Source organism: Phalacrocorax carbo, chromosome Z, assembly GCF_963921805.1.
Source record: "Phalacrocorax carbo chromosome Z, bPhaCar2.1, whole genome shotgun sequence".
NCBI lineage: Eukaryota > Metazoa > Chordata > Aves > Suliformes > Phalacrocoracidae > Phalacrocorax > Phalacrocorax carbo.
In genome coordinates, this window is record NC_087548.1 from 28,645,784 (window position 1) to 28,659,004 (window position 13,221).

General features: G+C 39.7%; 2 protein-coding genes across 7 annotated transcripts in view; one reads left to right on the forward strand and one right to left on the reverse strand.

Moving 5' to 3' along the window:
* The window catches only part of POC5 (POC5 centriolar protein), a 28,651-nt gene extending 22,918 nt beyond the window's left edge, over positions 1 to 5,733 (forward strand). For 3 of the 5 annotated variants that reach the window (XM_064437743.1, XM_064437746.1, XM_064437747.1), the window contains 4 exons: positions 1,582 to 1,700; positions 2,469 to 2,582; positions 3,472 to 3,648; positions 5,305 to 5,733. In XM_064437743.1, the coding sequence (XP_064293813.1) occupies positions 1,582 to 1,700; positions 2,469 to 2,582; positions 3,472 to 3,648; positions 5,305 to 5,454 (560 nt within the window). In that variant the 3' untranslated portion in view covers positions 5,455 to 5,733. Of the gene's footprint in view, positions 1 to 1,581; positions 1,701 to 2,468; positions 2,583 to 3,471; positions 3,649 to 4,935 lie in introns of all 5 variants that reach the window. The other 2 variants (XM_064437744.1, XM_064437745.1) reach the window with 2 other exon arrangements.
* Positions 5,734 to 5,797: 64 nt separating this feature from the next.
* The window catches only part of ANKDD1B (ankyrin repeat and death domain containing 1B), a 30,558-nt gene continuing 23,134 nt past the window's right edge, over positions 5,798 to 13,221 (reverse strand). Inside the window, exons 12-15 of one of the 2 annotated variants that reach the window (XM_064437749.1) lie at positions 11,904 to 11,999; positions 8,298 to 8,496; positions 7,489 to 7,620; positions 5,798 to 7,141 (exon numbers count right to left, since the gene is read on the reverse strand). In XM_064437749.1, coding sequence (XP_064293819.1) covers positions 7,083 to 7,141; positions 7,489 to 7,620; positions 8,298 to 8,496; positions 11,904 to 11,999 — 486 coding nt within the window. In that variant the 3' untranslated portion in view covers positions 5,798 to 7,082. Of the gene's footprint in view, positions 7,142 to 7,488; positions 7,738 to 8,297; positions 8,497 to 11,903; positions 12,000 to 13,221 lie in introns of both variants that reach the window. The other variant, XR_010370463.1, reaches the window with a different exon arrangement.

A 13,221-nucleotide genomic window follows, 5' to 3' on the forward strand; every position in this document is an offset into this window, starting at 1 on the left:
AGGGGGCTTAAACACCAGATTCGATCATTATTGTCATTAGTTCTAGTCTTGTAATCTGTGGACATTAAAAATTCCATGTGCCAAAGTCAGTCAGTTATTATATATTTATATGAACACTGCAGTGCCACCTGCTGTCGTTGGAAATAAAAGCAGAATTTGCTCCCTTTACAGGTTTATTATTACGTTATGACATTGTACGTTTAATATACACATAATATATATGATGTTATTTGTATATTATAATGTATGTTATTAATAGTGTGCAGGTCTCACAACATTAATGGATTAATAACATTTGGAATCAATGCTGATTGTCTAAAATCTATATGGCTGATTTACTAATTTGCAGATTATTTTGTTGTCTTTGTTTGTATTATTATTGTGTTAAGAATATCTTTTATCTCTCTGTATATTTAAAGGAACACGGAAGCCACAAGGATTCATGGCTTTTTACTTAGGGTTTTTTTAAGACTGCTTTTTTTAAGTAACACAGATCTGATCTGAATGGTCTGTATCTGTGCATTGGTCCTGTCTATACTTAAGCTTAAGGTGTTTGTACATACATACAATGTACAAAATGAATATTCCGGCATACTTTCACTCTTGAAATCTTTTGAGTGTTACACCAATTCAAACTACCTTATATTTTTCCTGCTCACTTTGGGAGAAAAACAAAAAATCACACCTACCACATGGTGTCACTCTAGTCCCTGGAATGAGCAAAGTTCCCTTCTGGAACCGCTTCAGAAGCGGGAGACTAAGAATACCTCTCCCTGCTTCCTTTAAGGAAATTTGTATTTTAAAGGAAAACACTAAAACAGCTTGGAAAAGATACTGGGCTTAGTCCTGCAGGTCTGACCTCCACGGGATGTATGCATTGCGACACAAAGGAATCTCAGATGGATTTTGCACAAGCTGAGGCTTAGCCAGCTGTTGGGGGCAGATGAGGGCTATAGGGCACCCGGAGATCGTCCCAGCCCTACGGCCAGGATGTGGCCACTGTCCAACCATTGTATGTGGCGATGAGATGCTGCTGAGCATCATCTGTGGCTCCTTGAAACTGCAGTACATTTTCAGGAAAGTTAAAATAACATTTTATTTTACTGACAGTGAGCCCTCTTAAGGCCATACTGGACTTCTGCAAGGGCTTTCTGTGTTTTGGTGCTCTCTGTCTGAACTGGATTTTGGCCCTTTGTGAAAGAGCAGGTCTTGCACACTGGGTTTAGTATTGGCAAGCAGTATGGAGAACCTCAGTTCTTTGCACTACAAGTATGTCACACGTGTCACAGAGATGCTGAGGCATAACATGGAAACAAGCCCCTTGGAAAATTTTACTTCCAAGCATCTGAGAAGAAGGGTCTAATGCAGGAATGTTTATATATATATATATATGTGTGTGTGTATGTATATGTACACACACACCCACCCCCCATAAAGAACAGGCTGATCCTTTAAATTATGCAGAAAACCCAAAGGAACAGTCAAATTTTTACTGTGACTTATCTCTTTTTTTTTTTTTTCCCCCCCGTAGGGTTTACTAGATTATGTGCTGATCCCATTACTTTGTGTTTCTAATAATAGATATAGGAAGTAGGAGAAATGATAATGGTACCATTGTTGCAGGAAGGCTACCTCCTTCGCAATACAATCCCCCTTCACCACCACCTCCACCAGCACCTACTCTTCAGATGGAAGACATGGTAAGCATGTAGCTGAACAGAACTGTGTTTGCTAGTGACAAAAATGAACTTCCTCAGTTGGAGCTTTTCAAAGATAAATGCCATAGCCCATGAATTGAGGGAATTTGAAGACAGTCAAAGTGTAAAAAGAAACCTATGGGTGTATTCAGACTGCATAGTGTAAGTGAAGTGACTGGGGCACAACTGCTGTGACCTGCTATACTTTCATTAAGATCTGTTCCTTATTTTAGTGAAAGTACATTAAACTAATGAAGACAAGGTCACTATAATAAGCAGAATTTGCTGTCTAAGGTTCTCTCTGGAAAAAAGATGTTTTTTGCAAAAAAACTGAGTTTAATATAATCCAAAAAGTAGAAAAGCTGGCTTATTGTCCTGTCATGCCATCTTAGCCAGATCATTATCCAGTAGCTTGGATGTTCTGGACCTGTCCTATAGTCATGCTGAAGATGCTGCTGCCACTATAAAACAATTTCACGATAGAGTACAGGTTAGAACAGAGAAGTTGTGCTTGCTCCTCTTCCTGATTTTTCATTCTAAAAGTATCAAATGTGTTTCAGACTGTTTATACAGTCTTTAGACAGATATTTTTTAATTAGCCAGAAAAAGCAAAGTTAGAGATAAAATATCTGCAAAGAAGTAGAATTTAGAAGGGTATTGGAATAGTCAAAAAACTGACCCTAAAAAGCCAAAACCTCAAACTTTCTAGAAAATACAGTTTTATTCTTTAAAGTTATACTCATTCTTTGTAAACTGTGGTTTAATTTACAGTTTTCTACCCACCTGGGTCATGCAAGCACTCCTCAGACCAGGCTAGATTCTGATTCTCCAGTAATTGTCACTAGCACAGCTGCAGGATCTGGTGTGGCATCAACTCAGAAACTGGTAATGTGCTAAAATTAACTTTTTTGGTTTTCTTTAAGGCACAATTATAACAAATATTAGTTTTAGTGTCATTATTTCCACATTTTTTCAGAGCAACACAAATATGCAGTTGAGGAAACTGCCGTAGAGTTGACATAGCTGTGTGAAGACACTAGCTTGCAAATGGTCATTAATGTTACAGAAACCTATTTGTCAGGAGCAATTTTAAATCCTTTTTGGAGGCGGGAGGGAGAAGTGTGACAAAATGAAGAAGGGTGCATGTACACTTCAGTTGCTCCTGTTGTGCTATACTTGTGTTTCACATGGTACGATTTTTTTCTGGAAACAATATGCTTTGCTTTAGCATCTTGCTGTTTGAAATGTCTCCCTTATTCCTTCTTCTGTATTTGTTGCTAAATTGTCCTTTTTACTTTTCTCTGCTGTCTTCTGCATTGATCTCTCTTCTTTTTCCCATCTGATACGGTTTGTTACCAGCTGTCAGAGAAAGATGCAGCATTTTACTGCATGGAAGCTTTTTTGTATCTGCTATGTCACTCCTAGAAAGACTTTCCAGGGTGATAGAAGTGCCTGCAGCTGTCAGTTGAGTATGCAGCCAGTGAGCAAAGCTAAATGATCCATGCTACTTGATTTGTGTTAAATTAGACTCACTCCCCTCAGGACAGAAGTCACTTGCTTGAAATGCTCCCTCGTACTTAAGACTGGAAAAAGATGGAATAAACTAGGTTGCAACTAGGTGGAGCAAATTCAGTCCCATGTAATGTAATTGCATTACCTGCAGCATCCCATGTTCCGTTTGGGCATGTGGCTGGTAAAACTAAGCAGACATACTAGAGCATTGCAAATATCATGTTTAGTCTTTTTTACCAACTAATACTTAATTTATTTGTAGCCCATGGCAAAAGTAATAACATCTGGTCAACAGAAAGCAGGAAGAACAATCACTGCTCGAATCACGGGCCGAGCTGATATGGGACAAAAAGCCAGAATTTGTGGTAGTTTAGCAGTGATGGGAGTTGCTCCACCCATGAGTTCAGTCATTGTTGAAAAACATCATCCAGTCACCCAGGTAAGTCAGAATTATGCTTGTAACAGAATTCTTACTACATGATATCTGGTGGTGGTTTAAAGAAAAATTACCCCATGAAAAGGTATTAGACAAGGATCAGATTTGAGTCCTGTTTAAAATAATGAACAGTACTGTCTTTGGGCTGGGTAGAAGGCACTGGTGAGGAGAGGAAGTAAATGTTGCCACTTAAATCTATTTGTCTTGTTTCTGTAGTAATTATTTCACAGGTATAGTAGTCTTGGCTGTCTATTTCTTGGCCAGTTCTTTGGTGAGTCTTCCTCTTCATAGATATGGTCAGTTGGTACAGCAATGTTTGGTGCTGACACCGTGCAACCACAATTTTAAAACAAGCTTCATGATATATAGCAGGAAGGGTGACTCAACCAGAGGTGATAAACACATAGGTTAGACTGACAGGCAGAGCTCAGTAAATTACTGGGGAGAAAAGTAAAACCATTGTTCTGGAGGCAGTCAAATTCATCAAGCCCGCTGCTTGTGGTATTTTGAGTCTTTCCCCCTCGCCCCCATTTATCAAGAAGAAACCACTGAAATTGAGTGCGTTAATAGGGTATGAAACCAACATGCAAGAGAACTGTAAACAGTGGCCCAAATGGCCTAGGTAATTGCTACATTCCTAGACCAATCTGAGCAAAAAATGGTTTTGACTGGAGGCGTATGAAATAGTTTAAGATTTTTTTAAATTATTTTAACCCGTGAAGTAGGATCTGAGTTTTCTCTGTGCTATCTGAAAGTTCAGTTTCTCTTCAGTGATACTGCCAGAACAAGCAGTATCCATGTGAGGATACATGTACAAGCTGTCCATGTGAGGGATGTTCTGCTTTCACTCATTTCCTGCAGTGAATCAGAGTCTTGTGGCAGACAGCACGTAGCTTTTGAGAATTTGGGCTGCTAAACAAATGTATATTTAATTTGAACATCCTTAGTGCGTTAGATGCTTGGTGTGAGACTTCTTTCATTAAGAACAATTTCTGAATTCAGACCGTGTGATAAGTAAAATACCTGAACTTTGGTACCTAAAGTACTAAAAACTGACTTCAAAAAAATGTAATAAATGTGATGATCCCAAAGACATTTTCCGTATAATCTTTCTGCAAATAAATGCCTAAGTGGAATTCAGCCAGACTGAAGCATTTTTCTTCAATTAATCTGACAGGGGAGTTCACCTTGATTAAAAGCAGAATGACTACTGTTTGTTGCAGTAAGCTGGCTAGTTTGTTGGGGAGAAAATTCATTGCTGTTAAATAAATGCAAACGTTTTCCTTTCAGAGACCAGAGGCCTTTCAGAGACTTCCTCATAGCAAATACTGAACTCCAAAAGGAATGTTGGCATGATTAAATTAGCACTACAAAGGAAAATTCTGAACAATTTGGTGAAAAAAACAAACAGACCAACCTTGAAATAAGATTGAGGTGATAAAAGCTCAGGGTACCTAGTTGATCGGAAGTTTAGTATTTTATCTTCTGAGAAGTATATTGCAGATAAGGAAGGAAGGAAATTACTCATTCTGTTAAAGTAAGCTTTTTTTTTTGAGAAGTGTATTTCAGTTTGCTGGTTTGCAAATCTTTCTGTTTAAACTCAGAAGTATTTGGGAAATTTTTTGTACTGTTAAGTCTTTGTATCTGATTGCTTTTCAGCAAACCATATCCCAAGCAACTGCTGCTAAATACCCTCGATCTGTGCTCCATTCTTCTGGTTCTACCACTGTGAGACCTGCAGGACAAGTTGGGCGAATGCTTCAGGGGCAAACTCATACCAGTGTTCAGTCAATAAAAGTTGTTGACTGAGTGAATATCTTTCTTACCGGTGGGGGATTTTATCAAGGTACAATTTGAACTTCTTCCTAGTCTTTTCAGATTTGAGGTAGCATGGCCTAAAGTATGTATCATGTTTTTTACCCTTTTCTAAAAAAAATTTTAAGTGAAAGTGCTTTTTTAGTAAACATGTGGAGGGGGAAAAAAACTTGAAATGTTGTTCTACCTCCAAACTATTTGAGAACTTATTTTATTACAATAAACACTTTTTATTTAAGGAATCTTTTGTACCCTTTAAAATAAAAGATAAAATCTGATATTTTTTTTTGTCTGAATCTCTTAGTAATGTTGGAACTAAGCAAACACCTACTTTCAAATGAAAATTAAATTTATTTTTGTTAAACGTGCTTTTAGTTGCTTGTGCAACTAAGTGTAATTGACATGTATTTTAATTATATCCTAGAACAGCATAGTTAAACGAAGAATAACAGGGTTGCTCCTTCACTCCCAGGGTGCGACTTGGGCCAGGTGAGGTATCGAGTCCATCAAACTGTTAAACATTCTTCAGGCTAGTGTTGCAGAACTTGATGCATACCTGTCAAGATCTAATAATTTGTGATCTTAGATACCTAACTGCAAAACCTGACGATTTACCAATCTGTTCTTCATATTCCTGTGATGCTCTGTGAAAACAGCTGTGTCAAAACAGGTTGCACACAAGAGGGCAGTTACACGTAAGACTTCAGACTAAGATACAGATCATCATTTAATACAAAATAATGCTACATATATAGACAAGGCAATTCAATTCTCCCTTACATGATAAAACTATTGCTACTTTCTTATAGACAAGAATATGAAGATAGACATTTTAAATAATTTTTCAGATTGGAAGAAATATATTAAATTACAAGAAAACCTTTAAACGTGTTCAGCAAGACACTACCAAATATTAATTCAAGACATAATCATGTAATAGGTAAAAATTGCTAAATGTGTTAAGAATTAAATATTAAATGCTCATTTTTTTGAGTATATATACACGGTTATGCCATGATATAAAATTCTGCAGCCAGCCACACATGGCTTTAGAGATTACATTTTTGTGTATTTTTACTACATAAATCAAATGCTGAAGAAGAAAGACTTGTCCTAATCCTAGCACTAATTAAACAAGAGAAAAGCGCTCCTCAGACAGGAACACTACAACCCTAGCAAGGCTTTATAAAAACCTGAAACCAAATGAGACCTATTTCTGGAAGTGTTATTTGTACACAATTTTCACTTCTTAATTTCTTTCATGTAGAAAACATCTCATTTACATTTAATGTCAAATACAAAATAGCTTAATTTTCCATTTCAATACAGAGTTAGTGTATCAGTGTTAAGCCAGGTGTAGAAATTATAGGGGGGGTGGTTCTTGGTTAGCAGTATAATCATATATTACCAGCCAGAAATTCACTCTTAAACTCTTTAAATCATTGCATAGCAAGCATATGAGAACTAACCAATATTTCAGGAGTGTAAGTTCTTCTAGCTTGGAAAAAGTCATACAACTTCAAAATAGATTTTTGTTTCCAGAAAAGATATTATTTGACCTTGAAAGTCACTTTCTGTGTGGCATGAAATTCCATCATATATGCCATGCTTTATTGATGAACTCATGAAATTGCACATTTTCTGGAGTCCATGTCAGTGGTACTTGCAGCTCTGATCTTCTCTGTAAAGTAAGAGAAAACACTTTCTTGACATGCTCTACTTTTTACAAGGTCAGACTAATCTAAATGAAGGATGGCCAATCACATTTTAACCCTGTTTGCAGGACAAAGGAGGGAAGCAAAGTTTGCACATTTTTGTCTTCCTTCAGAAATCTTAAGTCACACTTAAACTTTCTTCCTCAAGCAATCTCACCCCCCAGCAAGGACAGATTTCCAGAAAGGAAGTGTCCTCCAGCCCCACCACGGTCACACCTTCCATCGTTGCACCAGCAGGGACCTTGGCACCACACTGCAGTTTTGCAGGGGGGCAGACAGGGTAATGCGCTCTGTGCACCACAACACAACTTACCAGCTAAAGGCTGAAATCCTGCTTCCACCAGATCTTCATATATATGCTTGACAGGATTCTGATGAGTCAGCAATATACCATGTAACCAGATGAGCAACATTCTGTTTCCATGTTCCTTATAACTTTTTTTCCCTATACAATACACAAAGCATTTGTCTGTTCCATAAACTGGAAACAGTGTATTTTATGCTTTTGCACTTCTAGAGTTCCAGGAGGTTTTAAAACCTACTCATTTACTTCCTTTCTCACCTAGAAGTAAAATGAAGACTGAGACTTACAAAGGTTAAAAAAAAATATTTTAAAAATCTGGTTTTATCCTAAGGCTACTGTAAAGGGTGGGGGGGGAGCTGATACACCTTAAAATTATTTTTTTCCTTTCATTTTTGCTCAACATGTGGAAATACACCCTGGAACAGTAGTAAACAAATAGAATGCATGCTATAGAAATAGTACTTTCCCAGCACTTGAGATGCCTGAAACCAGGAATTGCTGTTACAAGGTTTTCTAGGTCCTCACTTGCAGGGTGACCTGCAAGACCTTTCCATGGTGCTCATTGCTCCTGGTTTTGATGTCCAAAGATGAAGGTTCTTTTAGGCCAAGAGGGAGAACTGAAATGGCCTGTACTTCTACAGCACCGCTTCCCAGGAGCCAGGAAAAGCCTGGTATCCATGCACACCACTCTCTTTTGCAAATGAAATAAGAGCACTATGGTCAGTGTGTACCTGTGATACTCACATAGTTTAAAAAGCAACTCTGCCTTGTGTTTTTTATAGCTTATGTATTATGTCTAGCCATTCAGATACTGTTACCTGTCCATTGTTCTTCAATAGCTTTAATTTGTTCATCTGTGAACTTCCAGAACAGGGCCATTTTTTTCCATTCCTGTGGTTTTAGCTGGTTGTATGCTAGATTCCACAGGGAGGAACGGATTTGCTTGGTCTGTGTGCTGTGGTCTTGTTTGAAGGACAAGCTGAAGTCTGACCTGTCATCACTACGAGCTAGATGTTCCTGGAAAAGAAATCAGATCATAAATTTTGTAATGAAGCTGGGAACCCTTCCTTAGCGAACAGGGAACACCCTGTCCTGTACAGCCATATGTAGCTATTGACAGGTGGTTTGCTCAGTGCAGGTAAATGAACCATATTGAGCTAGTAGAGTTCTTTGGAAGATGTCTTAGCATGGGTGATCTTGTTAGTCTTAATAACAGACTAGAAATTAAGTTCTCCTGTGTCTATTGCTATGTCTTATTAAGCTAAATGCAAAATAAACTACTTTCTCTGGCAAGCAACAGCAAGTACTAGGCCCACGCTGCTGTGCTCCCTGGCTCTGTCTCCTTCATATATCACATTTTGAACATGGTTGGGGTCCAGCCACAGTTCTTACTCTTTTCTCTTGCTTCCTAAAGTGCTAACCTCTCCCTGAGAAGAGGCTAGGCACCATCGGCATGGTGTTCGCTCAAGCTGTTCCCGCCTCTGCCCCGTCAGCTGTTTGGCTGACAGAGGTCATCTGATGGCAGCCCAAGCCATTGGGTTTTGCATGCAGAGCCCTGTTGCACGAAGTCTCTAGGCAGCAGTAAGCACATGCACGTTGAACCTGGATTCTCGTTTTATTGACTGCATAGGCAAAATCAGATAGATACCAAAACTGCACGCATTTTGCCCTCCAGATTAAAAGTGATGTTGCTGCCATGTGAATGGCTCACCTGAAAAAGGAATGGTGGGGTTGCTGCTTCTTTGGGCACCTCTGCAAGAGCCACATCTAGCAGTGATTTCAGTCCTAGCTCAGCTATGCTCAGAGAAAAGCCTCATTCCTACGGTAGGTGAACTTAAACTACTTTTATATTTAATTTTGTTTATGTGCTAGTCCTGTTTCAAATCAGCCTCCAAAGTGAAAAATGTCTTCAGGAGGTTGACACAGGATTACAAAGCAGATACTAAGCAAGAAAGGAAATGGCAGCATGCCACATTTCAAAAATGCTAGTCATAAAATACTCCATTCCAGATTAAATTTGGAAAAATACAACAGGGTTATTTCTTAGCCTTATAAGGCTTCCAAGATTTTAAAAAAAAAAAAATCTTAGTTCAGTAACTAAGCATTGTTACGTGTGTTTGATCCCATTTTTCTGGTGCAGACTTTATTTCATGCTTCCTGGCACATGCAAAGTGAGGTTTACGACATTTGACAGGACAGCTTCAGGCTCTCCCCAGTTCAGGGTTTCTCTCCTGAGGTTTTAAAAAAAAAAAAAACCACCGAAAAACACCAACCCCCAAGCAAACAAACAGTCCTCCTTTTGCAGCAGCATGGCTTCTCTTTGCTGCTAATTGCGTGTCTGGTCAATGGCAGGGTGGGACAGTGACAGCAGCCCTCAAGAAGCAGTAAATAGAAAAAAGGGCAAATGGTGGGAAGAAAGACACTCTCACATCAGTATTGTGCACTTCCTCACAGGAACGTGCCATTTCCTTTTGTAACTAATGCCTTGTCACAGATGATAGGTCAGCTCAATGTAACAAAAAGACAGTTCTTTCAACAAAGGTTCAAAATGCTGTAGCTTCCTATATGGTAACACCATATAAACGATGTCATGTTGCATAACTGTAAGATCCAAGTTGCTCCCAGAGTCTGTGCTCTTAGCTTCAGGTAATGAGATACAAACACTTGTGCTTCTATTTCCCAACATCTGTGGAGATGTTACAGAAAACCATCTGCTTAAACATCTTTTCTTCTCCTCAGGCGGTATAGGAAACAATGCCAAGAAGTTAGGAGCATGACAGGCTCGCTGCTGTCAGACTTCTCATGACTTCTCTGGCAGCAGACGACTTCACTTCTAATTCCCGTTTAAGCCAAAAGAAACAATAACGTACCTGACAACTCCAGCTGAACTGGTGCAAATCAAATATGCACAAAACAGGGAGTTTGTGGAGGTGTTTTTCATAATAATTAATCTAGAACTGTGATTTACCAGCACAATGCCCTGCAACATTAAGTGTCACAGATTTGCACACACAGGGCTGGAGCGTGGTGGTGAAAGAAAGGGTAACTCACATGCCTGCACTCAGGATCAGTATGCTTATACCGTCCTGGGAGGGACTCGGCTAACCTTGTAAAATGAACACTCCCTAGCAGGCCGCAGGAATGAGAATGAAGTTACAGCTTTGTGTGGCAGCTCAGCAATGAGAGCATGAGAGCTGGCAGTCAAGTGAATTCCTCTTGCCAGTCTTTTTGCCCTGGTTTGCTAGCTCAGGTGCTCACAGAATTACTTGTTTACAGAAATAAATTGTGTTAGCATCTTGCAGGTCTTACAGTGGATGCTACAAGAGATGTCTTTTACTGCCTCACTAGGACCAGTCTGTGAAAAAACTGTATTTGAGAGAGCTTGGGGATTTTAAACTGTATTGTGTCAAAACCCAGCAAATGTAATCAATTCTCAGCGAGCCCCCATAATCCTGTTGCTCCGGACAAGAAAAACTGAGCAAGCCAATACAAGACTGATTTGTGGAGCATTAATATGGCCTAAAATGACCATTCACCATCCTGTGAAATACCTCCCTTTCATCACGTGTGTAGGTATAGCAGTTTCTTCATGGCTACAGCTGTTATTGACAGAATAAATAAACTTTCTCAGAATTCTAAATGGTCCCAGTTAAGACCCTGTGCCATGACACGTCCTGAATTTTCAAGACTCATTTGGGCTGAATCTGAATTTCAAGGCACGCCTCTAGAGTGGGCCTCACCAGCAGCCCAGCTCCAAATACTCCTTTGATTTTAAGAGGTACTAAGTTCAGCTTTTCTTGTTCAGACACTGTCTATGGAGTGTGTATAGATTCATAAGTGACTTGGGATAGTCAACGCAGGCCGAAATAATTGCCATCTGACAAGACATCTGACGCTCAGCCCTTTTGGAAGGGCCACCACTAAGCAGTCTCCAGTTACATAACAACTAGGGAGAGAAGGTTAGATATCCAGGCAATCTGAGGTCAATCTAAGCTGTGTCCTTCACATTTGTTGCCTGTACTGAGTCCTTGCTAGCAAAGGAGTGACAGACACCTGCACTCCTCCATTTTTGCACCATGGATTTTGCTGTACCAAAGGACACAGGGATCAACATGTATTCAGGTCATCCCAACCCTGATGCTGATGGCACAGTCTGAATTTGAGTCAGAATCTCTCTCCTCCTCTTTATCTCTGTGTGTTGAGTATGATGAGGGAAAACAAAGAGATCTGCCTAAAATTTTACATCTAGTCAGGAATAAAACCTGGATGGGGTGGAGACCTTCCCATTCCCAATCCTAACCTCAATTTATCAAGGCCAGTCTTGCAACCTGCCAAAAGGAACCACCTCAGGTGAAAGGCTCTTCAAGGCCAGAATCTGCTTTTCCCTTATAGTTCTCCTCAGTGTAATGAAAGATGCCTCTTACCTGTTTCATGGCATAATACCTTTCTGCTTTAATGATCATATCTACAATGAGGGCATGATTGCTCCTCGATGCCACAGCTAGAGCAGTTTTTCCATGCTGAAAGCAGAGATAGTGAATCAGAACATTATCTCATACATGGATAAGTATATCATAGAAGAAACACGGGAGCTTTGTTTACAGACCCTCATCCCTTTTTTTCAAGAAAACTTACTACTACAATTTTATGGCTTCAGGGTAGCTGCAATTAAAGTTTTATGCTTTGCATGAGCTGTATCACCTCAGCCCAGAGGTGGTCAATTTTTTTCCCACACTGAACTCCCCCCGCTAAAGAATTTCTGGCGAGGTACAGCTGCTTTCGGAAACCTCCTGTGCTCAGGCTGCTGTGTACTTCATACCAGCTTGTGCTCTCCAGTCACTGCTTCCAAGTTCACACAAGCCCAGGCATCCACAAGCTGAAAACTACCACAAATACAGTTTCACTTTCATGTTATGGTTAAACTGGCATTTCAGATGGATAGGCTGGCAAAGTTGGAGACCTCCCACTTTAAGGGCAAACCTGTGTTTTGTTTTGGATGGTAAGAAAAGCTGGCTCACAAAATGAAAAAGGGTGTGCGAATGACTTTCTCATGACAACTGAAGTGAGCGCAACTGAAGGTGATGTTTCACGGGTAGTACAGGCAGTCACAGGAATTAAAAGCCATTCGTTTAATTCCAGCTGCAGAGGACTGCTCAGTCTGTCTGAATCCATCTCCACTATCAGCACTTTGATATAAAGGCATCTCAGTGGCTCTACAGGGTTCTCTCTGCAACTGTCTAGTTCTCTCTGCAATCTTCTATTTTCAGCAGATTTGCACTGAGTGGAGCTGCCTCAGATTTAAATATTCAGGGTATTCTCCATATATTAAGTGCTAGGCATTCTAGAAAATTAGACCTAAAAAGAAGCCAACCTCTTAATTAGAAGGTTCAGTAATTAAATTATAAGGCATTTCAACTCTCCAGCTATTATAAGATTTCCTAATAACATACCTTTTGAGTTCTAGCTCCTTGCTCTGCTCAAGATAATACTAATTAGCCTGTTTTCAGAAAAGCATCACATTGTAAGCCAAGGCATTTACATTTCATAAAATCGTTATAACTTAGACATACTTTATATGTAAAGAGTCCAGAGACCACAAGAGCTCCTTGGGTCCCACCTCTGTAAAGGTGCTCTGCATTTTGCAGGGAGGTGGAAGGATGGAAAAGGGGGTGTTTCTGGCCTGCTGTGCTAGTGCAGGCACTGCTGGCATCCTGCATGTAACACACAGCACGGCAGTCTTGC